The sequence below is a fragment of the Hyperolius riggenbachi genome, chromosome 6 (genome assembly GCF_040937935.1).
Source record: "Hyperolius riggenbachi isolate aHypRig1 chromosome 6, aHypRig1.pri, whole genome shotgun sequence".
NCBI classification, from domain to species: Eukaryota; Metazoa; Chordata; class Amphibia; order Anura; family Hyperoliidae; genus Hyperolius; species Hyperolius riggenbachi.
The window spans coordinates 307,969,807-307,997,806 of record NC_090651.1 but is presented as its reverse complement, the minus strand read 5'-3'; the positions used below and the strand labels follow the sequence as shown (position 1 = coordinate 307,997,806).

Sequence of the window (28,000 nt, the reverse complement as noted above, 5' to 3'; positions counted from 1 at the left end):
TCAGATCACAATCCAAGTTTCTCTAAAAAAAAAATGAAGTCTTTTAATATAAGATATAATTTCTCATCCAAGGAAATAATTATCCTGATAACGATGACACTACATATTGCACCGCCAGTCAGTGCCTTCGGATATGCCAAGTGTATTCTGATGTTTAGAAATGCAGGATATGCTGACTGCATTGGACAAAGAGTTGTGAACCTGACAGAATCAGTTTTGCACCTTCCAAATAAAACCCTGTGGTTAAATGTATCAAGAAATGATATTACTGTGGTAGAGCACAGAGTTTTTGCTCACTTCCCCAAACTTCTAGAGCTTCAGTTGAGCAGAAACAAAATTGGCACTATTCATTCTGAAGCGTTCTACAATTTAAGCAAGCTTTACCTTCTGGACCTCAGTTATAATTTGATACAGTCACTGCAAAATGTGGACATGAAAGACTTGACAAACTTAAGGATTCTTCACCTGAGCCATAATAAACTAAAAACAATAGAAAGTGTAAATTTTGACCACCTAAAAGATTTACAAGAACTTGATCTGTCTTTCAATCAGATGACTGACATCAGAACAGTTGGGGAGGCAGTGAGAAACCTAAACCAGCTATCCAGCCTCAACATGAGCTATAATTCTTTAGCTGATCTCCAGTGTAATCAAAAGCTGGTGGTTCTACCTTCTCTAAACATTCTGGACCTGAACAATAACTCAATTTCAAGATTAGATCTTAGCTATGTATACCTGCCTAATCTAACAGTTCTCAGTGTGATGAGAAATAATATGAGTTCAATAAATGGAAGCACCTTCACTAATGTACCAAACCTATTGGATATTACCTTTAATGAAAATCCTCTGACTATCTCTGCACTTCTCGGAATTGCAGTCCCCAACTTAACAGGTCTTCACTGGTCCAGCATGAGACCTGCCCTCCAGTCTGATCTATCCATTGCTTGCCAGGTTTTGCAATCCTTCCCAAAATTACAACAGCTGGACATTAAACATTCTAAGATCAAAGGCTCAAATCTGCACATCATTGGTAACTGCACAAACTTAACTTCACTTATTCTTTCTACGAGCCCTCTTAATTTTCTGGAGCGCACAGAACTTCAGGCTTTCAAGTTTCTTGAGACTTTGTATCTGGATAAGTGCAAAATACAAAACATAAACAACAAAACATGGCTTGGTTTGGACTCTCTCCGTACCCTAATCCTACAGAGAAATAGGCTATCAGCTCTGCCAAACTTTTTGTTCAGTCCTTTAAGAAATCTTAGGTACTTAGACGTGTCAAAAAACCATTTGACTCACATTAACTCTGAAGCATTTAGTAGTTTGACCAAATTAACTCACCTTCTTATAAATAGCTGCAAAATTACTGTACTAGCCAAGTCCAGTTTTTTTCATTTATGGAATCTCAGGTACTTGGATGTGCAAGATAACAGTATTTCACTTGTAAAACCTAGGTCTTTTTACAAACAAAATAGACTGGAGACCCTCTTATTATCAGGGAACAAAATTCAGTCTATAAAAACAAATTGGGCAATAGGTCTCAAGGTACTGAAGACCCTATCGTTAGATAATAATAATATTTACAGATTCACTAACAAAACCTTCATAGGGCTGAAATCTCTCATAAGTTTGAATATAAGCAGAAACCACTGGTCTTTCAATAAACAAGTCTCTCCTAAACCATTTAAAAACCTTGCAGTCTTAGAAAACCTGGACATAAGCTACCAGGATCGTCGCTTTGAGGATCGTGTCTCCGAAACATTGTTTGAAGGCTTGAGATTGCTTAAAAAACTAAACTTGAGAGGCATACCAGCCTCCCTATTCAGTAATGTGTCTTTTTCTTCTCTAACTAACTTAACTGAATTGGATCTGACAGAGACATTTAGAGGAACAGATCAAGACACCATAGTTAATTTCATTCACAAGTTTTTTCATTTAAAATTTCTTACCCTTGACAGCAATGAAATCACCGACCTACCAGAAAATACATTTGCTCATTTTACACTTTTAGAATATTTATCCTTAAAACATAACAAACTTCGTAACATTAGTCAGAACCTCTTGAAGCCTTTGACTAACTTAAGTTACTTTGATGCCTACATGAACCCTCTTTCCTGTTCTTGTGAAAACTATTGGTTCCAGAACTGGTCAGAATTGAACACCCAGGTACAAGTACCCTTCATTCAGAAATATGACTGCTATGGCCAAGAAGCGCATCACATGAATTTTGTAAGCCAGGATTTCAGCTTTTGTGGAACCGACATCTCCATGTTTTATTTCTTTGGAAGTTTTAGTTTAACATTAATCTTTATGGTCACAAGCCTTCTGGTAACCAAGCTAAAATGGTCAATACATTATTTCTACTACATGATGCGGGCTTGGTTTCAATTAAAACCCCGAAAGGAAAACAAAATTTACATATATGATGCTTACATCTCCTACTGCTCTGATGATGAAGAGTGGGTCGTTAATGAATTGTTGCTCCATCTGGAACAAAATGGTGAGAAGAAGTACAAGCTTTGCTTCAAACCTAGAGACTTTGTTCCTGGAGTCTATCATCTTGACAACATACAGGATGCAATAAACAGCAGTCGTAAAACCTTATGTGTGGTTTCTAGAGATTTTTTGGAAAGCCAGTGGTGCAGAATGGAGGTTGAAATGGCATGTTCTAAAGTCTTCTACCAAAGAGAGGATGTCCTTCTTGTGGTGTTTTTGGAAGAAATTCCAGATTACAGGTAAAATGCATACATCTTATTATTATTATTTACTGTATTTATAAACCGCCAACATATTATGCAGCGCTGTACAATAGATAAATGGGTTAACATGCAAGGTAGGAAATACAAGGAGCTCACAACAACAAAACAAGATCATGCAAATGTCTCATCAGGCCCGGATTCACTTCACAAGAGCCTATAGGCACAAAAGTCCTGACACCCTAGACATCGACCTCCATGAACCTACAAACCCCCGCTGCACCGCAAGTGTGCTGGCCAACCCAGCTGTCACTTCTCCTTTAGTTCCCTTGTCTGTCTTAAGGTGGCCACACACCATACAATTTTTTAAATATCTGTTCAATTTAAGAATTGCAATCAATTTTTCTGACTGATTGTAACATTTAAAAAATATGACCAATGTACCACACACGTATGTTAAATTTTTCCCCCAATTATGATAACAATGATTGGAAACTCTGAAAAAATTGCTTGGGTCTGTATATTAATAAATTGACAATCCAACACACACCATACAATCTTTAGAAAGATTGAAGAAAAATATCTGGCATTCCCGATCGATTAAAATCAAAGACAACGGGAAATCCGATCGGATTTTTCAGTCAAATGAAAAAAAAGCTTTCACATTTTTTGGGAGATCCGATTGTTTTTATCGAATTACTGTAAAATTGGATCATTTTATTGTATCGTGTGTGGCCACCTTTAGTATTAGGTAGCCAGAGCTATCCTCAGTATTAAGTAGCTAGAGGTGCCCCAAGTTTTAGGTAGCTAGAGGTGCCCTGACTGAAGGGAGATCTGGTCAGTGAAATCAGAATTGTTTATTTTTCGCCAAGCACGACTGGGTCGTGCCCGGAATTGGGCTTGGCATACAGGACTGAAAATCCGCAATACACAATATAAATGCAGATACAATACAAATACAATTTCAGACACAAATTACGCCACTACAATACACCATTCCAAATCTACACTGCAATAGTTCCATCATGAACGACTCCACTATTTTAACCCCAATTTTGCATCAGATTGCATAAGGTGTATCAATACAGTCAAGTTCTGTCAAGAACTCGCTTGTGAGGGAAGGCGATCATCAGGTGTAGGTAGTGTGTGAAGAGAGTTCAGAGAGTTGACGGCAGAGGGGAAGAAGCTGTTCCTGTGCCTTGAGGTCCTGGTAGCAATGGACCGGAAGCTCCGGCCTGAACGGAGTCGGCTGAAAAAGCGATAGCCTGGATGAGAGGGATCGTTGGTGATCCTCAATGCTCTGGAACGCAATCAGGAATTGTAGAGGAGGTCCAGAGGGGGGAGTGGCTTCACGTACAAAGTCATTTTTTAGGAGAAGGAGGATAGATACAATTATTTATTTCATTATTTTATTTTCACTTCGGGTTTCCTTTAAGGTGTAGGGCACGTAGCTTGCATGGAATGGACTCACCTAGGTGGCTGATGTTCCCTTATGTGGACCAGCTGTTGAAGTGTTCTTCTATTGCAGGAACTAGGCGCCATAACAAAGGTCCCTTTAATTACCTGCATAACTGTTGCTGTACATGGAGGGTCTACTGTGTTGTGTTTGGAATTCCTCCAAAAGTTGAATAGTTTTGAACTTTACTATGCCCTGAAATAGAATAATCTGTTTGATATAGAATTGTAACCCATTGTATATTGGGAACATGCCAACTGTAAACTGGTAATAGTATGTATGCTGCCACTTTTGATGTCCTTGTATGCAGGGCCGGTTCAAGTAACAATTGGGCCCTAGGGCAAAATTAGCCTGGGGCCCCCCAACAGACACCCCCCGACCAAAAAGCGTCATTAGAGGCCCTTTGCAGCCAAATCTCCCTCCTGGGCCCAAAAGCTGGCTGCTGACGCTTCCCCAATCACCTCCCAACTTAACAGACTCTGCAGAGTCCCTGGGGAGCAACAGTTAAGATGGGGGAGGGACACCTTGGGGGCCCCTACAGGCTCTGGGGCCCTGGGCCATTTGCCCATTGTTTCCTATGGTAGCTCCGGCCCTGGTTGTATGTTTTCTAGTTTCAGCACTCTTCAGCAACTCTGACTAAAATATGATGTGACCTGCAACAAATACATGCACAGCTTTTGCATAAACTGAAAGGACTTTTAAAGCACAAACGTCAATTATTGGCCTCAATTCACTAAGCAGTTTAGACTAGTCTACAGATGGTATTTAGTCTACTAATGGTTTGGTGCAATGTTTTAGACCTGTTTTTAAAGGGATACTGTAGGGGGGTCAGGGGAAAATGAGTTGAACTTACCCGGGGCTTCTAATGGTCCCCCGCAGACGTCCTGTGGCCGTGCAGCCACTCACCGATGCTCCGGCCCACCTCCGGTTCACTTCTGGAATTTCAGACTTTAAAGTCAGAAAACCACTGCGCCTGCGTTGCCGTGTCCTCGCTCCTGCTGATGGCACCAGGAGCGTACTGCGCAGGCCCAGTATGGTCTGTGCCTCCGCCGTGCACTCCTGGTGACATCAGGGGAAGCGAGTACACGGCAACGCAGGCGCAGTGGTTTTCAGACTTTAAAGTCTGAAATTCCAGAAGTGAACCGGAGGCAGGGCCGGAGCATTGAGGAGTGGCTGCGCGGCCACAGGATGCCTGCACGGGACCATTAGAAGCCCCGGGTAAGTTCAACTCATTTTCCCCTGACCCCCCTACAGTATCCCTTTAAACCTGGTCTAACATTTAGTAATTACACAATTCACAAAGGCAAACAAGGAGTAACCACTCCCACTTTTTCTGACAGAGATTAGACCAGCTGATTTCTGTCAGTAAAGTAATTCTGTGAGGTATTTTAGAAGTGAGGATGGAACCTTTTGAATTAATTATGCAGGAGTATAATTGTATACAGAGGAGAGCTCATCAGAAGAGGATGTCAGTCATAGCTACCCGTTTGTGCATCTTTTGATCATTTCCCCTGCTTTACAGACCTAATTACCAAATGGTTTAGACAGGGTCTCAATTCACAAAGCAGTTTAGACTAGACTACAAATGGTTTTTTAGTCTACTGATGGTTTGGTCAGTTGCATCAAAGAGGAATTCACTATTACCAAATGTATTAGACCTGTTTTTAGACCTGTCTAAACCATTTGGTAATTAGGTGGGTAAAGCAGGGTAAATGATCAAAAGATGCAATTCAGAAATGAGTAGCTATGACTGGCATCCTCCTCTGATAGGCTCTCCTCTGCATACAATTAAACTCCTGCATAATTCATTCAAAAGGTTCCGTCACATCCTAAATACCTCACAGAATTAACCTCCTGAGCGGTATGGACGAGCTCAGCTCGTCCATCACCGCCGGAGGCTGCCGCTCAGGCCCTGCTGGGCCGATTTTTATCAAATAAAGTGCAGCACACGCAGCCGGCACTTTGCCAGCCGCGTGTGCTGCCTGATCGCCGCCGCTCTGCGGCGATTCGCCGCGAGCAGCGGCGAAAGAGGGCCCCCCTAGCCGCCTGAGCCCTGCGCAGCCGGAACAAAAAGTTCCGGCCAGCGCTAAGGGCTGGATCGGAGGCGGCTGACGTCAGGACGTCGGCTGACGTCCATGACGTCACTCCGCTCGTCGCCATGGCGACGATCTAAGCAAAACAAGGAAGGCCGCTCATTGCGGCCTTCCTTGTTTATTATGGGCGCCGGAGGCGATCGGAAGAACGCCTCCGGAGCGCCCTCTAGTGGGCTTTCATGCAGCCAACTTTCAGTTGGCTGCATGAAATAGTTTTTTTTTAATTAAAAAAAAACCCTCCTGCAGCCTCCCTGGCGATCTCAATAGAACGCCGAGGAGGTTAAGGTGGCCATACACTAGTTAGATTAACAGCAGATAGATCATCAGATAGATTTCTGATCTATCTGATGTGTTTAGGAACATCTTTTACTAGGAACAGATTTCCAATAGATTTCAGTTTGAAATCTATTGAAAATCGATCTGATGGCATTTTTTTGCCATCAGATTTCCATTGGGGCCAATGCAAAATGATAAGCAATCTCAACAGATCGACCTAGATTTTCCAGCCTGCCAGATCAATTGAAATTGATTGAAATCAGCCGCAAATTGGTCGATTGGTCAACCGATTTGCAATCAACCGATCGATCGCTCGATTTTGATCGATCGATCGGCCAAAAATCGGCTGAGTGTATGGGCCCCTTTACTTTACCCAGTAAATCAGAAATCAGATGGTGTAATCTCTGTCAGAAAAAGTGGGCGGGGTTACTCCTTGTTTGCCTTTGTGAATTGTGTAATTAATGAATGTTAGACCAGGTCTAAAAACAGGTCTAAAACATTACACCAAACCATCAGTAGACTAAAAACCATCTGTAGACTAGTCTAAACTGCTTAGTGAATTGAGGCCCAGGTCTAAAAACAGGTCTAAAACATTTGGTAATACTGAATTCCCCTTTGATGCAACTGACCAAACCATCGGTAGACTAAAAACCATCTGTAGACTAGTCTAAACTGCTTAGTGAATTGAGGCCAATAACACGTATAAAAAATGTAAAAAGGGTAGTAAAGCTTGGTACACACCTTCAATTTCGATTGGCCAATCACTGGCCAATTTTACCGCCTCCATGTAGTAAATCATTGGCAAAAATTGAAGGTGGGTACCAAGTTTTAGGGTTGATCCATCATCAAAGATCAAGAAGAACACTTGCCTTTCTTCTTAAACGTTTTATTTTTTTTTTTTTTGGGGGGGGGGGGGTTTGCATACTTCTTTCTTTTAATATGTCACCCCAAGCTGGGTTTTACGTTTTACATAATCTTCCCCTTTTTTACTGAGTGACTGTCTGAGACTGGGAATACCCACGTGAACACAAGGTCAACTTCCTCATTTGTCTGTACTGTGGTTGTTTGTTGGCAACCTTGGTTTGTAAAACTTTCCTTCACCCATTTGTAATAATGTACTACTACAACAGATTTGCTTTTGGTCTTGTGATTTTTTTTTTATTATTATTATTTTTAGCTTCCTGATAACTAAATATCTCAACTGATTTATTAAGATTGCAAGTGAACCTTTTGTGTACATTAGAGTTCAGCTGCTGCTGCTGCATACTGCCATTGCGGTGAGAATTATTTTATGCATGTAATATCCACTTACATCCACTAGATGGCAATATCACCTTACCCAAATTGACAGAATCGGTTAAAGTACAAATATTTTACTAAAGACTGTAGTACGGTATATGGTGGTTGTAGTTTTACGGAAATTGTTGAGCCACCTGTATGGTTCTGCTGGTGCGGATATACTGTACATGAAACAACAATAGGGTGCTATGCTCAAAATATATATGAAAGGGAATATGGATCTAGTTAGTGTCAGAATGAGCTGTGTAAAGCTGCAGAATTTATTCTTTGTAGAAAACAGAGTTTCTGATGAAGGAGTGATTACCACACAATTGCCCTTCAGTCCTGCCATGTGTGATTCCATACCCATGCTTTCATTTTTTTGTTCATTCCATTTCAGCCAATTGTTTCCAGGTGTCATAGCAACATTTTATATATACAGTATACAGACAACCTACTCAGCCAGTCATTATATAGCCACCCTTGTCATTGCATAAAGGTGGCCATACACATAGGCCATGGCCTAGGGCACCACAGGATCAAGATCGGATGGGCAGCAGGCAATACTAGGGGGAAGGGAAAGGTCACCTGGCTACCTATACTGGAGGGAGGAGGGGTCAAAAGGCTATCTATATGAAAGGAGAGGAGGGTCATCTGGCTTCATATACTAGAGGGTAGGAGTCATCAGGATACCTATACTGGAGGGAAGAGGGAACGGGTTACCTATACTGGAGGGAGGGGGAAGGGTCATCTGACTACCTATACTGAAAGAGTACAAATCCGGCCTTGGCCATACATCACTCAGCGTGCCAAGGGCTGGCGCTGCCATAAAGGCAAAGGGGGCAATTGCCCCAGGGGGCCAAAACTCTGCAGGGGGCCCTGCACTGCCGAACCCCGCCAAGTTGTCTCCCCCCACTGCTCCCCGGGTCCCTCTCCCGTGTAGCAGCATTAATCACTCATCTGTCCCGGCCAGGGCCAGATTTGTACTCTTTACCACCCTAGGCCACTGTCACCAGCCGCCCCCTTCAGTACCCCTTCCCTCTAGTAAAGGTAGCCTGATGATCCCCAGTATAGGTAGCCAGATGACTCCTCCCTTCTTTCCCTCCAGTATAGGTAGCCAAATGGCTCCTCCCCCTTCCCTCTAGTATATGTAGCCAGATGACTCCTCCCCCCTTTCCCACCAGTATAGGTAGCCAAATGACTCACTTAATCCCTCCTTTTTCCACCCCCCACTCCCCACCTTTCAGTATACATAGCTAGTGTTGGGCGAACACCTGGATGTTCGGGTTCGCGAACGTTCGCCGAACATGGCCGCGATGTTCGGGTGTTCGCGCGAACTCCGAACATAATGGAAGTCAATGGGGACCCGAACTTTCGTGCTTTGTAAAGCCTCCTTACATGCTACATACCCCAAATTTACAGGGTATGTGCACCTTGGGAGTGGGTACAAGAGGGAAATTTTTTTTTAGCAAAAAGAGCTTATAGTTTTTGAGAAAATCGATTTTAAAGTTTCAAAGGGAAAACTGTCTTTAAAATGCGGGAAATGTCTGTTTTCTTTGCACAAGTAGCATGCATTTTGCCGCCATGCAGTCATAAATGTAATAAAGATAAGAGGTTCCATAAACAGGGACCGGCAACGCTAACCCAGCAGCAGCACACGTGATGGAACAGGAGGAGGCACAGGAGGAGAAGGCCACGCTTTGAGACACAACAACCCAGGCCTTGCATGAGGACAAGAAGCGTGCGGATAGCATGCTTTTTGCCGCCATGCAGTCATAAATGTAATAAAGATAAGAGGTTCCATAAACAGGGACTGGCAACGCTAACCCAGCAGCAGCACACGTGATGGAACAGGAGGAGGCGCAGGAGGAGAAGGCCACGCTTTGAGACACAACAACCCAGGCCTTGCATGAGGACAAGAAGCGTGCGGATAGCATGCTTTTTGCCGCCATGCAGTCATAAATGTAATACAGATAAGAGGTTCCATAAACAGGGACCGGAAACGCTAACCCATCACAGATGGTCATTGTTCATGTTACTTGGTTGGGGTCCAGGAGTGTTGCATAGTCGTTTCCAATCCAGGATTGATTCATTTTAATTTGAGTCAGACGGTCTGCATTTTCTGTGGAGAGGCGGATACGCCGATCTGTGACGATGCCTCCGGCAGCACTGAAACAGCTTTCCGACATAACGCTGGCTGCCGGGCAAGCCAGCACCTCTATTGCGTACATTGCCAGTTCGTGCCAGGTGTCTAGCTTCGATACCCAATAGTTGAAGGGTGCAGATGGATTGTTCAACACAGCTACGCCATCTGACATGTAGTCCTTGACCATCTTCTCCAGGCGATCGGTGTTGGAGGTGGATCTGCACGCTTGCTGTTCTGTGGGCTGCTGCATGGGTGTCAGAACATTTTCCCACTCCAAGGACACTGCCGATACCATTCCCTTTTGGGCACTAGCTGCGGCTTGTGTTGTTTGCTGCCCTCCTGGTCGTCCTGGGTTTGCGGAAGTCATCTGTTGGCGTACAACTGGCTAGAGGAGGGGGAGGATGTCAATCTCCTCTCTAAAGTCTCTACAAGGGCCTGCTGGTATTCTTCCATTTTGACCTGTCTGACTCTTTCTTCAAGCAGTTTTGGAACATTGTGTTTGTACCGTGGATCCAGAAGGGTATAAACCCAGTAATTGGTGTTGTCCAGAATGCGCACAATGCGTGGGTCGCGTTCAATGCAGTCTAGCATGAATTGAGCCATGTGTGCCAGAGTCCTGCCAGAATCCTCATCATCCTCTTGTGAGCGTTGTGATAGTTGTTGTGCTGCATCATAGTCGTCATCTTCTTCCTGGTCTGCTTCTGCTGACCATTCGCGCTGAATTGTGGAAGTCCAACGTGCACCGCTCTGGCCCTCGTCAGTGGTGGCATGAAATTCCTGCTCCAACTCCAGCTGTTCCTCCTCCTCTTCTTCGTCATAGCTGCTGGGGCCAGCGTTTCCTGAGGCGGATGGCCTGATGTTGGTACCATCACGCTGATCGTTTTCTCCTTCAGATTCCCCCAGTTGCATCATGACAGCTGTTTCCTTGATTTTCAACATTGACTTCTTCAGTAAACACAGCAGTGGTATGGTAATGCTGACTGAAGAGTTGTCACTGCTCACAAGCAACGTGGATTGCTCAAAATTTTGGAGGACTTGGCAGAGGTCCAACATGTTGGCCCAATCGGATCCACAGAAGCTTGGCAGCTGTCCGGATGCGCCTCGGTACTGCGCCGTCATGTGCTGGACCACTGCACTCTTCTGCTCGCAAAAGCGGGCTAGCATGTGCAGCGTACAATTCCAGCGCGTAGGGACATCACACAGCAAGCGATGGTGGGGGAGATTGAAGCGCTCCTGCATCTTGGCGAGTGCCCCCGAAGCAGTACTGGAATTTCTACAATGTTTGGCCACTCGTCGCACCTTCAACAGAAGATCGGCCACGCCTGGGTATGTCCTCAGGAACCGCTGAACTACTAGGTTCATCACGTGCGCCAGGCAAGGGATGTGTGTCAGCTTAGCCAACCTTAAAGCGCGAATGAGATTACTCCCATTATCACACACAACCATGCCCGGTTTCAGGTCCAGCGGTGCCAGCCACAAATCCGTCTGTTCCTTTATTCCCCTCCAAATTTCCTCCCGTGTGCTGCTTATCCCCAAGGCAGATCAGCTTCAGCAACGCTTGCTGACGCATGCCAACAGCTATGCTGCACTGCTTCCACGATCCTACTGCTGCTGGGTTAGCGTTTCCGGATGAGGTACAGCTTTGAGATGCGTTGGAGGAGAAGGAGTCAGAGAGGTAGGTGCTGCTGTTGTTATCCAGTGGGAGGGACGGCGGTGCAGTTGTTTGCGGCGTGGGCAACACCCGCGCCGTAGCAGGTGAGGAATCGCTGCCAGGCTCCACAAGGTTCACCCAGTGCGCGGTAAGGGAGATGTATCGACCCTGGCCGATCGCACTCGTCCAGGTGTCAGTGGTGAGGTGAACCTTGCAGGCAACGGCATTCTTCAAGCTTCGGGTTATTTTGCTGACCACGTGCTCATGCAACTCAGGCACTGCAGAGCGCACAAAGTGGTAGCGGCTGGGAACCACGTAACGTGGCATGGCCACTGACATCATGCCCTTGAAGCTGTTTGTCTCCACCACTCGATATGGCAGCATTTCGCAGGCCAGAAGCTTGGCTATGCTGGCTGTTACTGCCACGGCCCGGGGGTCATTTGCTGGCAATTTCCTCTTGCGCTCAAGCATCTTCGAGACAGACAACTGAACCGTAGGGCTGCACACTGAAGGGCTGTTGGTTGTTGTGTTTGATGACTGGGAGACCTCAAGAGCACTATTCCGGAAAGTGACAGTGTCAGCGTCGTCTGATGTTTGTGAATGTTGTTGTGAACCACGCAATGGCTGGGCTACTGCTGCTGCTGAGGAGGGTCTGGTGGTGAGTCTGGTGACCCCAAGGGAGGCAGTGTTGCTGCTGGTACCCTGTCCTGGCGGCCACAGAGTGGGATGTTTGGATAGCATGTGGCGGGTCATGCTGGTGGTGGAGAGGTTGTTAATATGTTTCCCCCTGCTCAGGCGGGTCTTGCACACCTTGCAAATCACCATGGTACCAGTGCTGGGCCGAAATTACGCATTAGCGTAATTACGCATCGTAATTCACTACAAATGCACCGTAAGCGTTACGTGTAAGGTTACGGTATTACGCGTAATTAATTACGCGTAGACCGTGGGTTACGTTTTTACGCGTAACAAATTACGCGTAAGACAGTAAACTCCCATTGAAATTACACAGTCTGCCGTAATCGCGTAATATTACGCTCCCGTATAATATAAAAAAGCCGCCGAGTTTAAGGGTTTATAGCAAAGCCCCCTTAAGTGCTAAGAGCCTCAAATTTGGAGAATATATTAAGGAGATCAGAAGGAATAAGAGGAAAAATTTTTTTTCAGAAAGACCTTATAGTTTTTGAGAAAATCGATGTTAAGGTTTCAAAGGAAAAATATATACATTTAAAAACCCGCCGACTTTCACGGTTAATAGCAAAGCCTGCTTAAAATGTAGAAACACCAAATTCACAGGGTATATTAAGGGGATCAGTGGGAATAAGAGGAAAACATTTTTTTTCAAAAAGACCTTATAGTTTTTGAGAAAATCGATTTTTAAGTTTCAAGGGCAAAAATGTCTTTTAAATGCGGAAAATGTCAGGTTTTTTTTGCACAGGTAACAATAGTGTTTTATTTTCATAGATTCCCCCAAGTGGGACGAGTTTTACTTACTTCGTTCTGAGTGTGGGAAATATTTAAAAAAAAACGACGTGGGGTCCCCCCTCCCAGACCTCTTTAACCCCTTTTCCCCCATGCAGACTGGGATAGCCAGAATGCGGAGCACCGGCCGCGTGGGGCTCCGCACCCTGACTATACCAGCCCGCATGGTCCATGGATTGGGTGGTCTCAGAAGGGGAGGGGCAGCCAAGCTTTCCCCTCCCCCTCCGAGCCCTTGTCCAATCCAAGGACAAGGGGCTCTTCTCCACCTCCGATGGGCGGTGGAGTTGGAGGCCGCGATTTCCTGGGGGGGGGGGGGTTCATGGTGGCATCTGGGAGTCCCCTTTAAAAAGGGGTCCCCCAGATGCCCACCCCCCCTCCCAGGAGAAATGAGTATAGAGGTACTTGTACCCCTTACCCATTTCCTTTAAGAGTTAAAAGTAAATAAACACACAAACACATAGAAAAAGTATTTTAGTTGAACAAAAAACATAACCACGAAAAAAGTCCTTTAATATTCTTAATTAACCATCAATACTTACCTGTCCCTTTAAAAGCCAGTTCCCACGCAATATCCTCGGAAATATACTAATCAGTTACAATGTAACAAAGTTATTACAATGTAACAACTTTGTTACTTTGTAACACCACCGCACCCGACGTCACTCGCCGCTCACCCGCCGGCCGCCGCATACACGCTAAGTCCCCGCCGGCTCCCGCCGTCCACTCCGCCCACACCTGTCACCCATATACATGCTGGCACCCATGGGTGCCAGCATGTATATAAGTGACATGTGGGAGAGGCGGGGAGGGCAGCGGAGCCGGCGGGGACTTAGCGTCCCTTCACCCGACAGAGCTCTGAGCTATAGCTCAGAGCTCTCGAAAGCATCTTTGTATTTGGGCTCCAAGGAGCCCCATTGGTCTGCTAAGGACCAATGGGGCTCCTTGGAGCCCAAATACAAAGATGCTTTCGAGAGCTCTGAGCTATAGCTCAGAGCTCTGTCGTGTGAAGGGGCGCTAAGTCCCCGCCGGCTCCGCTGCCCTCCCCGCCTCTCCCACATGTCACCTATATACATGCTGGCACCCATGGGTGCCAGCATGTATATGGATGACAGGTGTGGGCGGAGTGGACGGCGGGAGCCGGCGGGGACTTAGTGTGTATGCGGCGGCCGGCGGGTGAGCGGCGAGTGACGTCGGGTGCGGCGTAGTTACAATGTAACAAAGTTGTTACATTGTAATAACTTTGTTACATTGTAACTGATTAGTATATTTCCGAGGATATTGCGTGGGAACTGGCTTTTAAAGGGACAGGTAAGTATTAATGGTTAATTAAGAATATTAAAGGACTTTTTTCGTGGTTATGTTTTTTGTTCAATTAAAATACATTTTCTATGTGTTTGTGTGTTTATTTACTTTTAACTCTTAAAGGAAATGGGTAAGGGGTACAAGTACCTCTATACTCATTTCTCCTGGGAGGGGGGGGTGGGCATCTGGGGGACCCCTTTTTAAAGGGGACTCCCAGATGCCACCATGAACCACCCCCCCCCCCCCCCCCAGGAAATCGCGGCCTCCACCTCCACCGCCCATCGGAGGTGGAGAAGAGCCCCTTGTCCTTGGATTGGACAAGGGCTCGGAGGGGGAGGGGAAAGCTTGGCTGCCCCTCCCCTTCCGAGACCCCCCAATCCATGGACATGCGGGCTGGTATAGTCAGGGTGCGGAGCCCCACGCGGCCGGTGCTCCGCATTCTGGCTATCCCAGTCTGCATGGGGGACAAGGGGTTAAAGAGGTCTGGGAGGGGGGACCCCACGTCGTTTTTTTTTTTATATTTCCCACACTCAGAACGAAGTAAGTAAAACTCTTCCCACTTGGGGGAATCTATAAAAATAAAACACTATTGTTACCTGTGCAAAAAAAACTGACATTTTCCACATTTAAAGGACATTTTTGCCCTTGAAACTTAAAAATCGATTTTCTCAAAAACTATAAGGTCTTTTTAAAAAAAAAAATTTTCCTCTTATTCCCACTGATCCCCTTAATATACCCTGTGAATTTGGTGTTCCTAAATTTTAAGCAGGCTTTGCTATTAACCGTTAAAGTCGGCGGGTTTTTAAATGTATATATTTTTCCTTTGAAATTTTAACATCGATTTTCTCAAAAACTATAAGGTGTTTTCCTCTTATTCCTTCTGATCTCCTTAATATATTCTCCAAATTTGAGGCTCTTAGCACTTAAGGGGGCTTTGCTATTAACCCTTAAAGTCGGCGGCTACCTAACATTGATCCATGCGTCAACTTTTCCGCTTGGCAGCATGACCTTACGCATTAATTGCTAGTAGGATTTTACGCGTAAGCCTATAACGTAACAACCTGAATTACGGTATTCTTACGCGTAATTGCGTAAGGGCAATGCGTAATTACAGACATGTACCGAAATTGAATGTCTATGCCGTAAGCGTAATTTCGTAATGCGTAATAGCGTAAAATAACGCGTAATGATCCGTAAGCGTAGCTTTTTCCATTACGACCAGCACTGCATGGTACCATCCTCACTGCAGTCTTCAAAGAAAGGCCAGACTTTGGAGCACCTGCCTTGCTGGCGATTTCTGTTTGCGCCTCTTTTGCGTCTCACTTGAACTTCCACGCTTGTGGTGCCTGAAATTTCGCGCCGCCTACCTTGTGGCACAAGTCGAACTCGTGCAGCAGTGGGTTCTTCAACAGACTCATCTGTGCTGCTGCTACGACGGCGATGTTCTCCTTCACATACAAAATCTGGGTCTCTGTCAACATTGTCCATACCCTCCTCCTCCTCTTTCATCTCCTCAAACTCGTCATATGTGATTGTGGGCCGCCGCCGTGGAGTAGAGCTCCCCACAACAACCTCTGCGCAGCACACTCCAACGTTGTCTTCAAGATCTTCTCGGCCGACCTCCTGCAATTGAAACCCCTCCTGCCCAACTTGCTCTGGGATTTGGGTTTCCGAGTCCTCCTCGGACTCGCCTTGCATTTCAGTGCGCGGTGCATTTCCCACAGTCAATGGTTGTGAATCCGGGCACAAAATTTCTGGCAGTTCCATTGACCTTTGAAAGGTGGAAGTTTGTTGGGCTGGGAATAGCTCCTGCGAATACCCCATTGTGTCCTGAGGAAATTCTTCGGACTGGTTATTTGGCAGTTGTGTGCGTGGTGTCGCTGCCGGTTGTGTCTGCTTTGTGCCCACTGGCTCCTTGTAACTGGCTGAGGACTCGGACCTCGTGCGTGACGTGCTGGTGCTGCTTAACCTCCTGAGCGATAATCCCGAGCTGAGCTCGGGGTATGTCGCGCAGGAGGATTTCTCAGGCCCCGCTGGGCCGATTTGCATAATTTTTTTTTTGTTACACGCAGCTAGCACTTTGCTAGCTGCGTGTAACTTCCGATCGCCGCCGATCCGCCGCTACCCGCCGTTCCGCGCAGCCCCCCCCTCCCCAACCCCTTGCGCAGCCTGGCCAATCAGTGCCAGGCAGCGCTGAGGGGTGGATCGGAACTCCCTATGACGTCACGACGTCCATGACGTCGGTGACGTCATCCCGCCCCGTCGCCATGGCGACCAGGGAAGCCCAGCAGGAAATCCCGTTCTGAACGGGATTTCCTGCTTACTCTGATCGCCGAAGGCGATCGGAGTGGGTGGGGGGATGCCGCTGCGCTGCGGCTATCATGTAGCGAGCCCTGGGCTCGCTACATGATTTAAAAAATAAAAAAAAATAAAAAATAGTGCTGCGCCACCTCTTGGGCGATATAATTGTATCGCCCAGAGGGTTAACCCACTGCTGGACGCTTGAGAGGTCATCCAATTAATTATCTGGTCCTGTTCTTTTGGATTTGTGAGGGTTGATTTTCTGGACAACATGGGCGGTATTGAGTGGGTTTTCTTCGGTGCTCCACTGTGGCCTGTACGTGAACTGTCAGGGGGAACACCTCTTCCCTTGCCCCTCCCTCTTTCACAGGATTTCTTCTTCATTTCACTTATCCGTAAAAGTAAACGCTGACTGGCAGCAGTACAGTGGCAGTACAGAAATGCTATACAGTGGCGGGTGAGCGGTGTACTACTATTCCCAGCAGCGACACAGAGCACAATGCTATACAGTGGTGGGTGAGCGGTGCACTATTATTCCCAGCAGCGACACAGAGCACAATGCTATACAGTGGTGGGTGAGCGGTGTACTACTATTCCCAGCAGCGACACAGAGCACAATGCTATACAGTGGTGGGTGAGCAATGTACTACTGTTCCCAGCAGAGACACAGAGTGGCAGTAAACACAATGCTATATAGTGTGGCTGAGCGGTGTACTACTGTTCCCAGCAGCGACACAGAGCACAATGCTATACAGTGGTGGGTGAGCGGTGTACTACTGTTCCCAGCAGAGACACAGAGTGGCAGTAAACACAATGCTATATAGTGTGGCTGAGCGGTATACTACTATTCCCAGCAGCGACACAGAGCACAATGCTATACAGGGTGAGCGGTGTACTACTGTTCCCAGCAGAGACACAGAGTGGCAGTAAACACAATGCTATACAGTGGTGGGTGAGCGGTGTACTACTGTTCCCAGCAGCGACACAGAGTGGCAGTAAACACAATGCTATATAGTGTGGGTGAGCGGTGTACTACTATTCCCAGCAGCGACACAGAGCACAATGCTATACAGGATGAGCGGTGTACTACTGTTCCCAGCAGAGACACAGAGTGGCAGTAAACACAATGCTATATAGTGTGGGTGAGCGGTGTACTACTATTCCCAGCAGCGACACAGAGCACAATGCTATACAGGATGAGCGGTGTACTACTGTTCCCAGCAGACACACAGAGTGACAGTAAACACAATGCTATATAGTGTGGCTGAGCGGTGTACTACTATTCCCAGCAGCGACACAGAGCACAATGCTATACAGGGTGAGCGGTGTACTACTGTTCCCAGCAGACACACAGAGTGGCAGTAAACACAATGCTATATAGTGTGGCTGAGCGGTGTACTACTATTCCAAGAAGCGACACAATGACCGGGGGACCCTGGCTAGCCTGGCTGGAGAGAGAACTACCCTGCCTGCCTACCCAAAGCTAAACCCACAGACAAATGGCGGAGAAATGACGTGGATCGGGTATTTATTTACCTGAACCACGTGACCCGTTCGGCCAATCAGAGCGCGTTCGGGTCCGAACCACGTGACCCGTTCGGCCAATCACAGTGCTAGCCGAACGTCCGGGTAACGTACGGCCATGCGCTCTTAGTTCGGCCATATGGCCGAACAGTTTGGCCGAACACCATCAGGTGTTCGGCCGAACTCGAACATCACCCGAACAGGGTGATGTTCTGCAGAACCCGAACAGTGGCGAACACTGTTCGCCCAACACTATACATAGCCAGCTCGCCTTCACACCTCGTCTCCACTGCAGAAGCTTCTTCTTCCTTTCCATCTCCAATGCCGCCCAAGTCCATAGCCCCGGCCACAATGCAAACGTGCACAGAGAGAAATGTGGCTGCTGTACAGGCAGCTAGCAGCAGAGTTCCGTAGTCAGGCACTCCCCTGATCTCCCTGTATTGCAGCATTTGCAAGTTTGCAAATGCTGCACCAGTTTAGCCTACTGCTTTGTTGCCCTTCCTGCTGTGGTGCCCTAGGCAATGGCCTAGGTGGCATTGGCCTAAATCCAGCCCTGTTCCCGGCAGGCGGTGGCTGCTCCGTCCATGCACTCTTAACCATGCTGTCTGCTTCTTCTCCATCCACCGTGTGTTTACACATAACACACACCAGATAGAAAGAGTCATACACCATGTCTAAAGAGTGCAGTGCACATGGGAGAAGTGGGATAATGACCTCCAGGCCCTGGATGTGCCACCAGATGGACCAATAGATAGATCCCTCTCTGACTGAATCTTACCAGAAAGAGATCTATTGCCGGCTACACACTGTACATAGATTGTAGCATGAAATCTATTGGAAATCATCCTAGCGATTTGTCAGGCTGCCTTCCCAAGTGTATCACTCCCTCATTGCCAAGTGCTAAAGGCTCACCTGTCTGCCGGCACAGCTCCTGAGCCCTTGTGACTGATATTTACCACCATTCCAGATGGATCCATTCAACCTAAATAAATCAATAGATCAGCTGGGCAGCGGTGGCCTAACAATAGGGTTTGCAGAGGTTGAGACTCTACAGGGGCCAGAGGGGCCTGAGGAACCTACCCTCAACTTCAGTATTAGCTCTTTATTGGCACTGTGCTGGTAATAATCACTTCTATAGATGCTTTGGATAATGGTAATTATTAACAAACTGTTCCCCAATCCCCATCCCCTTCTTGCACCTCTGACTCTGTGTTGTCCTTGGCAGGTTTTGGTGTGCCGTATCAATCTTAACGTATAGAGTGCTGGGGGATGTAAAACTTGCTCTGGAGCCCATAGCTCATTAGCTATGCCACTACTGGGCACAGTGGGCAGCCATGTTGTGGCACCAATTCTCTTCCATTCGACTAAAATTATTGATTTAGAAGGTTGCTCGTGCTGCAATATCGAGTAATGTATGAGTACCCTGAGGCCTCGTTCCCACTATACACACTGCCATGCGCATTTCGGCAGCAAGTATAGTGTGCGACACGCAAGAACGGCAGAAGGGCATAGACGGCCCTTCTACCATTCCCATAACATGCACTGCACAGCAGCGAGATGTGCTATTGCACTGCTGCATGCATTTTTGGGAAAGCACATACCCATTCACTGTAATGAATGGGATCAACAGTGCAGCACATAGCAGCGCAGATGGCGTGTGATCATACGCCTTGAGTTCCAATCGCACAGCCATGTGCGCTAATTGATCTGAAAGAGTACTTCATTAAACACTGCCGAGAGTGGATAGGAGGGACTGAGATAGACAAATGACTTTCTAGCATTGGCTGAAGACGTTGATGTTCTATCTACTTTATTTTGCATTTGGCAAGGACTGGGGTAATCATTTTGAAGAGGGACAGAGAGGAGGATTTTATGCTGTGCTGAGTCTGCCCTTGAGTTTGCCCTTGAAGTTCTAAAGCACAGACAGATATTCTGGACTTATAGGTCATTTTGCAGTGATTTGCACCAACTATCTGGAATTTATTTTTGTTTGTCTTGAATTATTTTTCAATGACCGTATCCATTACTTACCATGCAAAATTGTACTTCAAGTCCGATATAATTGTGTGATATAATTGCTGTTTGCGGCTAGTACCCTGACCAGACGTCCCATTTTACCTGGGACACGTCCTAGGTTCAGGGTCCCCTGTCCCAGGCTGCAATGTGTCCCAGGTTATGTCCCACTTTTGGCCGCCAGGTGTCCCAGGCATGAGACTCTCTGGCCGCATGAGGGAATGTTTGCCTCATTTACCGTTTGTGGAGTCGGAGTAATTGTTTTCTGCTGCATTTCATGTGTAAGAGGTATGGTAGTTGCATTTCATTTGTCAGAGGTAACGGTTGCTGCAGTTATTATTTGCTTCAGATTGCATTTGAAGCTTTGGGGTTATTGTTGCAGCATTTAGCAGTTTGGGGGCTTATGATTATTAAATGGTATGCTAATACTGTAGCATCAGCAGTTTCTGCAGATTTCGCAGACAATCTAATCCCACCATAGTCATAGTCTAATGTCCTACGATATTATAATGTACTAGTTAACCCGCGTCGTAGCATACGCCGCATCTATCTATCTAATAGAGTACGTGCCTCAACCTTGAAGCAAGAAGAAGTAGGCTTTCCATGAGAAAATGTATGCGTGCTCAAACACCAAGTTTAACCCTAGCAAGTCTGGCTTTGCAAATCCGGCCTAATTGGCTATTCATGAGGCAATGCTCATGCAAATATGCATTTGCTTTCGCATGCCAAACTATGCAGGGTCAAAAAACCAATACTGCAAAGTGCTCTCTCGCTGCCTGGGAACCACAGCGGCACCCCGGAGTGGGAGGCTGGGTGGCGCAGCCGCCCCCCCCCCCCCCCCCAAGCGTGGCCAGCGCTGGGGAGAGCCGTCCGCACCCACCTCCTAATATTAAAAACAGCCACTTACCTTAACGTCCATTGGGTTCTGCTACATGCGCATTAATTTTCTCATGGAAAGCATTTTGTGCAGTTTGTATCCTTTGGAGGCAAGTGGTGGATGGCTAGCTCCGGTGGTGTGAACCCTGGAGTGAGTGCGCCTGTCCTCCCCCTCCTCTGGAGTGCTGTATGTGAGCCAGCCCTGAGCTCTAAAGCTCGGGGTGACCCATGCTTCTCTCCTTTCTCATGTGGTGCCCTCAAATTAATGTGCATGTAGCAGAACGCAATGGACGTTAAGGTAAGTGCCTGTTTTTAATATTAGGAGGTGGGTGCAGACGGCTCTCCCCGGCGCTGGCCACACTTGGGGGGGGGGGCGTCCACACCACCCAGACTCCCCCTCTGGGGTGCCACTGTGGTTTACAGGCAGTGAGAGAGCCTGGGACCCTGCGGTCCCCCCAGTTGTATAAAAAGGGGGCATTGGGAATCCTCCCCGTGGCGCTCCTGGAGGCCTGGAGCACACCAAAAACTGCTAGCAGATCCGCAAAATGCTAGCAGATTTTGAAACGCTTTTTCTTATTTTTCTGTAGCATTTCACCTAGCATTTTGCGGTTTTGTAAAGCGTTTTTGGTGTAGTAGATTTCATATATTGTTACAGTAAAGCTTCTTGTTACTGAACAGCTTCTGTAACAAAAACGCCTGCAAAACCGCTCTGAACTGCCGTTTTTCAGAGCGGTTTGCGTTTTTCCTATACTTTACATTGGAGGCAGAAACGCCTCCGCAATCCAAAAAATGCCTCACCTCGGGAGTATGCGTTTCAGCAAAACGCCTCCCGCTCTGGTGTGCACCAGCCCATTGAAATACATTACCCAAGCGTATCCGCAGCCGCAAGTGGATCGCAAAACGCTGCCGAACCGCTCTGGTGTGCACTAAGCCGGATAGTGCTAATGTAGCATGTAGCAGGGTGACTGCTTTGTGGTATTGGTTTGTGCATGCATTTGCATGAGCATTGCCTCATGAATAGCCAATTAGGCCAGATTTGCAATGTCAGACTTGCTAGGGTAAGGCCTCTTTTCCATGGACTGTGAATAGGCAGTGAAATGGCTCTCAAACTCTCACAACTGCTCACTGCTGCCTGGTAACTGCTCACTGCTGCCTGGTAACTGCTTGCTGCTGCCTGGTAACTGCTTGCTGCTGCCTGGTAACTGCTTGCTGCTGCCTGGTAACTGCTTGCTGCTGCCTGGTAACTGCTGGCTGCTGCCTGGTAACTGCTCACTGCTGCCTGGTAACTGCTCGTTGCTGCCTGGTAACTGCTTGCTGCTGCCTGGTAACTGCTTGTTGCTGCCTGGTAACTGCTTGTTGCTGCCTGGTATCTGCTCACTGCTGCCTGGTATCTGCTCACTGCTGCCTGGTATCTGCTCGCTGCTGCCTGGTATCTGCTCGCTGCTGCCTGGTATCTGCTCGCTGCTGCCTGGTATCTGCTCGCTGCTGCCTGGTATCTGCTCGCTGCTGCCTGGTATCTGCTCGCTGCTGCCTGGTAACTGCTTGCTGCTGCCTGGTAACTGCTTGCTGCTGCCTGGTAACTGCTTGCTGCTGCCTGGTAACTGCTTGCTGCTGCCTGGTATCTGCTTGCTGCTGCCTGGTAACTGCTTGTTGCTGCCTGGTATCTGCTCACTGCTGCCTGGTAACTGCGTGCTGAGCACACAGCTCAACAGTCCGTGGAAAAGAGGCCTTAAACTTGGTGTTTGAGCACGCATAAATTTTCTCATGCAAAGTACTTCTTCTTCTTGTTTGAAGGTTGAGGCACTTAGTCTATTATATATATATAGAAGATTTATATAGCACTGGCATCTAAGGCAGCACTTTACAAAGAATGTAGTCATGTCCTAAGCATAGCTCACAATCTAATCCCAGCCATAGTTAAATTCTAAGGTCCCACCAATACATTATTATGTATTTATATAGCACTTGCATCTTCTGCAGCACAGTACATAGTCATGTCATGGACTGACATCCATGATGCAAATCTCCCATTTCACCACATCGTGGTGGGAACACTGCTTCCTTGAGTGATTGGGGAACATTGCCTAATTACCTTTAGGGTCACTTTGGCTGTCTATGTTTTGGGAGAAAACTCTGGCCCACTGCCTCAGAGTTAGATTACAGTTTGCTCCGCCCACACCACGTCATGGACATACCCATTTTCCCACCATGGTCAAGGACACGCCCATTTTTTGGCGCGGCACGCTTCGCGCACCACACTAGCACCCCCCTTTGTCCCAGGTTGAGCCAAGAAAAATCTGGTCACTGTAGGGCGTAGTAATTTTATGGATACTTATGCCACATAAAGAAGAACTGTCACGGCATATAGTAGAATTCAGTAAATTATTCAGGATACCCATTTTTATGGTAAATACACTGGATTCAGCATCAGAAGCTCTTCCTATAGCTATAAATTGCTGTATATTGGTATGAAGCCCTGCCTTCCCACTGAAGTTTAACCTAGGTTGTTTATTATGTGGAGTGACCAGCAGGATAGGTGTGCAGAGCCCATGTATAGGCAGGTTACACAACTTGCATTCAAAACAGATGCAACAAATGGAGGTTGTTGGCTTCAAACAACAGTTTGTGCGCAGTGTGTTCCGTACTAGACTTTTCCACCGCGTTGAGGTATCTCATGGAAGAGACCTTAACCACTAAATAACAAACAAACATAGTGTGAACCTGGGGGCAGCTGGCCATTAAATGGTTTACACATTTTTTTTTACATAACGGAAAAATTAGCAGCGCTCCTAATCAGGCCGCATCTAAAATGACTACCAACAGAGGCGTGCAGAGCCCCCCAGAGGCAAATATACACCTTATATTCAGATGCAAACTATGCACTAAACTCTAAACTCAGATTAAATCAGAATGCAAACTGCAATAACATTTATTATGTGGAATTATGTGAAAATCCCCGCGTAGTATCCGCCAGGCCCCTAGACTTTCTCCAGGCCCTAGGCAACTGACTAGGGTTGCCTTGTGGGTTATCTAGCTCTGCATGTGGTGCAACATTTTTGTTCCATTGCATTCCTGTTTTTACAGGAAACGCAACGCAACTCCCATCGTAAATGTACCCTAACAATATAAGCACTGAAAAAATGGTTTAGTAGGAATCTCGCCCCACACCCCAAAGATCTACAGAAATAGCGCTAGCTCTACAATTAAAGGGAACCTTAACTGAGAGGGATATGGATGTTTCCTTTTAAACAATACCAGTTGCTTGGAAGTCCTGCTGATCTTTTAGCTACAGCAGAAAACACACACCTGAAACATGCATGCAGCTAATCCAGTCGGACTTCAGTCAGAGCACCTGATCTGCATGCTTGTTCAGGGGCTGTGGCTAAATGTATTAGAGACACAGGATCAGCAGGAGAGTCAGGCAACTGGTATTATTTTTAAAGGAAAAATCCATATTCTTCTCAGTTTAGGTTCCCTTTAAGACATTTAACAAAGCAAAAATACTGCAACATTAATTATGACCTTATAGCCGTTCCTGCCACTTATCACTGTCCAAAAACACTTGATTCACAAAGCCTGCTAACTGTTTAGCATGGGCGTGCTAAACAGTTAGCACGTGAAGTGCTGCGCGCGGACTTTTGCGCACGCAAAGTGCCGCGATCGCGGACATTTGCGCACGATAGCGCAGACTTTGCACGTGCTAACTGTTTAGCACGCCCGTGAATCAAGGCCTTTGGCTGTAACATGAAGCTGCCATATATCTCTGACTTGCCTTACCTTATAATGCAGCGCAGTATGGATACAGAGGCGCCAAAAAGATAAAAGTATCTAATAAGTTTAAAGGGCAACTGAAGCAAGAGGGATATAGAGGCTAACATATTTATTTCATTGCACATTGCCTGGCTGTCTTGTTGATCCTCTGCCTCTAATACTTTTAGCCATAGACCCTGAACAAGCACACAGTAGATCAAGTGTTTCTGACATTATTGTCAGATCTGACAAGATTAGCTGCATGCTTGTTTCTGGTGTGATTCAGAGATTTCAGCAGCCAAATGGATCAGCAGGGCAGCCAGGCAACTGGTATTGTCTAAAAGGAAATACATATGGCAGCCTCCATATTATACTCACTTCAGTTGTCCTTTAAAACATGAGGAGGCAGTGGTGGACTTACCTCCTCCAAGCAAACACAAAAATTGCCAATGTGTTTGTCAAATACAACAAGTTTATTTACATACTCCGGGGGACAATGCAATGCGTTTTGCAGGTTTGATGCAGCCTTATCAGGCAATAACAATGGAGCAATAGCATATGTGGTCAGTAGAAGAGCCAGGCACCTCTGTTATAATGGTGAGGAAAGGAACAGCGCTACTTAAAAACAGATTGTATCCTTATGATTACCTGCTTGAGAGTGTAAGTCCCACTAGTGGGATAAAATACACACACAGCATTCAAATAAAATGCACCTGTCTACCACTGGAGGATGTTGGTTTCCGTAATAGCTTGCATGCAACTTATTAAGTACTCGTCCCTTCCGCTGCAAAGAAGTCATCCCCCATGGGAGGGGCCCTAACACTAACTAATCCTAAATTATGCATATGCATAGCCTGGGTGCGCTACCAAGTAAAAATTTGAAATTGCGCAAAGGTGGATTAGTGCATCACCAGGCCGCCTCCGAATGGCCACCAATCAGAGGTGCGCTGAGCCCCCCCTAGAAACTACAAACGCACCTTGAAACCAAACAGAAGCTCTGCATAAACATCAATAAGCAATGCTATTACATGGGAGCAGCTGACCAAAATTACTTACATTTGTACATGGCGAGGAAAGGAACAGCGCTACTTAAAAACAAATTGCATCCCAGCTGCTCCCATGTAATAGCAGTGGGAGGGACGAGTACTTAATAAGTTGCATGCAAACTATTACGGAAACCAACATCCTCCAGTGGTAGACAGGTGCATTTTATTTGAATGCTGTGTGTGTATTTTATCCCACTAGATTATATCTTAATTTCAAGCTTCCTTTAAGGGTTAAAGAGAACCTGTACTGTCAGATTTGTACAATAAAAAACATACAAATCGAGTCACTGTAATCTCCTCTGGATCCCTTTTTGCTGTTTCTGCCGCTCCCCGCCATGACCCTGGCTTTGAATCGCCAGTTTTTGGCAGTGTTTACAAACAAAAAAACATGTCTGCTAAAAAGGAACTTGTAGTATAGTGTAACATTATATATATATATATATATATATATATATATATATATATATATATATATATATATATATATATATATATATATGTGTGTGTGTATGTATGTATGTATGTATGTATGTATATATATATATATATATATATATATATATATATATATATATATATCATATTACACTATACTACAAGTTTTTAATACATAATGAATTATCTGCACTCCAGTCTGGGATTCCCACAGTTTCTCAGCATGTGACAGGCAGCTCCCTCCCCCCTCAGCCTCAAAAACTGCATCACACAGACCAGCTGAAACTGAGAGCAGAGAGTGAGGAGTAAACAAAGCACACAGAGCCTGCAGGGGGCGTGCATAACTTGTATTCATTACAACAGAGGCAGCCCATTTCTCCCTGGGTCGATAAAACTTGACAAAGAAAAGATTAGATATATTACAGAGACAGTGCAACTAGAAAAGGCTGCAGTAATCCAGACCAGATTAGAGCAGATATAGGAATTTATAGGATAGAAGAAATAAGGCTGAAAATTTTGTTACAGAGTTTCTTTAAGACTAGAACACATTTTCAATTATGACTGGCCAATCAATGAACAAGTTTAAAACCTCCATGTAGTATGAGGGTCAACAGATTTTGAATACTATGGGCAGATTGTGTAGGTGTACCAGGCTTAATAGCCTCAATGTGATTATATATAAGTAATGAGATTGTTAGGTACACATAACAGATACCATGCCATGGACAGGCAGGTGCCCAACGGGCACTAATTTGCATATATAATAATAATAATAATAATATATCGCATATATATATATATAATTTGAAATCTGAGAGATGACAGATACTTTTTTCACACCTCTGTGGTTAATAATACTTCAGCTACCACAATATGTGTCCTGTGATGACCTTATTTAAATCTCAGCGATGTGTGTGAGAATTACAGACCTGATTTGTTTTATTTTGCGATTAGGAATCTGCCGAGTCCTATTTCATGAGCGTTTGCTTTGAGAAATCCCATTAGCGGTAAAGCCGGCGAGGCCTTTGTATGATGAGAAACTCTTTTGTGTTATGATAAGCTTTTATTCCCACAGCCAGATCTCCTCACTGCCTATTATGCTATTCAATTTCTTTCTAGACTCTCTGCCTACCACAAGCTAAGGAAGCTGATCAAGCAGAATACATACATTAACTGGCCTGAAGACCCTCGGGGCAGTGAATTCTTCTGGTTCAAGCTCCGCAAAGCATTACGAGCCGGCGTATATGAAGAGGACACTATGCAGCTCGCTATGGCAATCTGAACTCCTACTATAAACTGGCTTTATGTCATGCACTACAGCTACACAAAACTCACTATTATGGAGCGCACTATCTTGGTTCATGATTCAGATTCCTGTCTCTTCACATAACGCAAATTATTTAAATAAACAGAAATACAATTTGTATGTGTTGTGTTTGGGGGAGACCTTAAAGCAGCAGGGACAGCCATACTATCCCAGGAAAAAAACAACACATATATAAGTAGAAAAATACTTGTCCTACTTACATAATATGTTTTGATTTCAGTGAATTTTATATAGTTGATAAAGAGAAAACTGTTTCAGACATTTTTCATCTTTACTGCCTCTGACTAAAGCCACTCCTCATGTCATGTCCTTCCTTACTCTTTTTTTCTCCTAGAAACTGCACTGTCA

At 45.9% G+C, this 28,000-nt stretch overlaps 1 protein-coding gene across 2 annotated transcripts in view; it reads left to right on the top strand.

Moving 5' to 3' along the window:
• Positions 1-27,710, top strand: part of LOC137522840 (toll-like receptor 13) — a 49,918-nt gene extending 22,208 nt beyond the window's left edge. For both annotated transcript variants that reach the window (XM_068242972.1, XM_068242973.1), the window contains exons 3-4: positions 5-2,735; positions 27,445-27,710. In XM_068242972.1, the coding sequence (XP_068099073.1) occupies positions 34-2,735; positions 27,445-27,607 (2,865 nt within the window). In that variant the 5' untranslated portion in view covers positions 5-33 and the 3' untranslated portion in view covers positions 27,608-27,710. The remainder of the gene's footprint in view (positions 1-4; positions 2,736-27,444) is intronic.
• Positions 27,711-28,000: the final 290 nt, after the last annotated feature.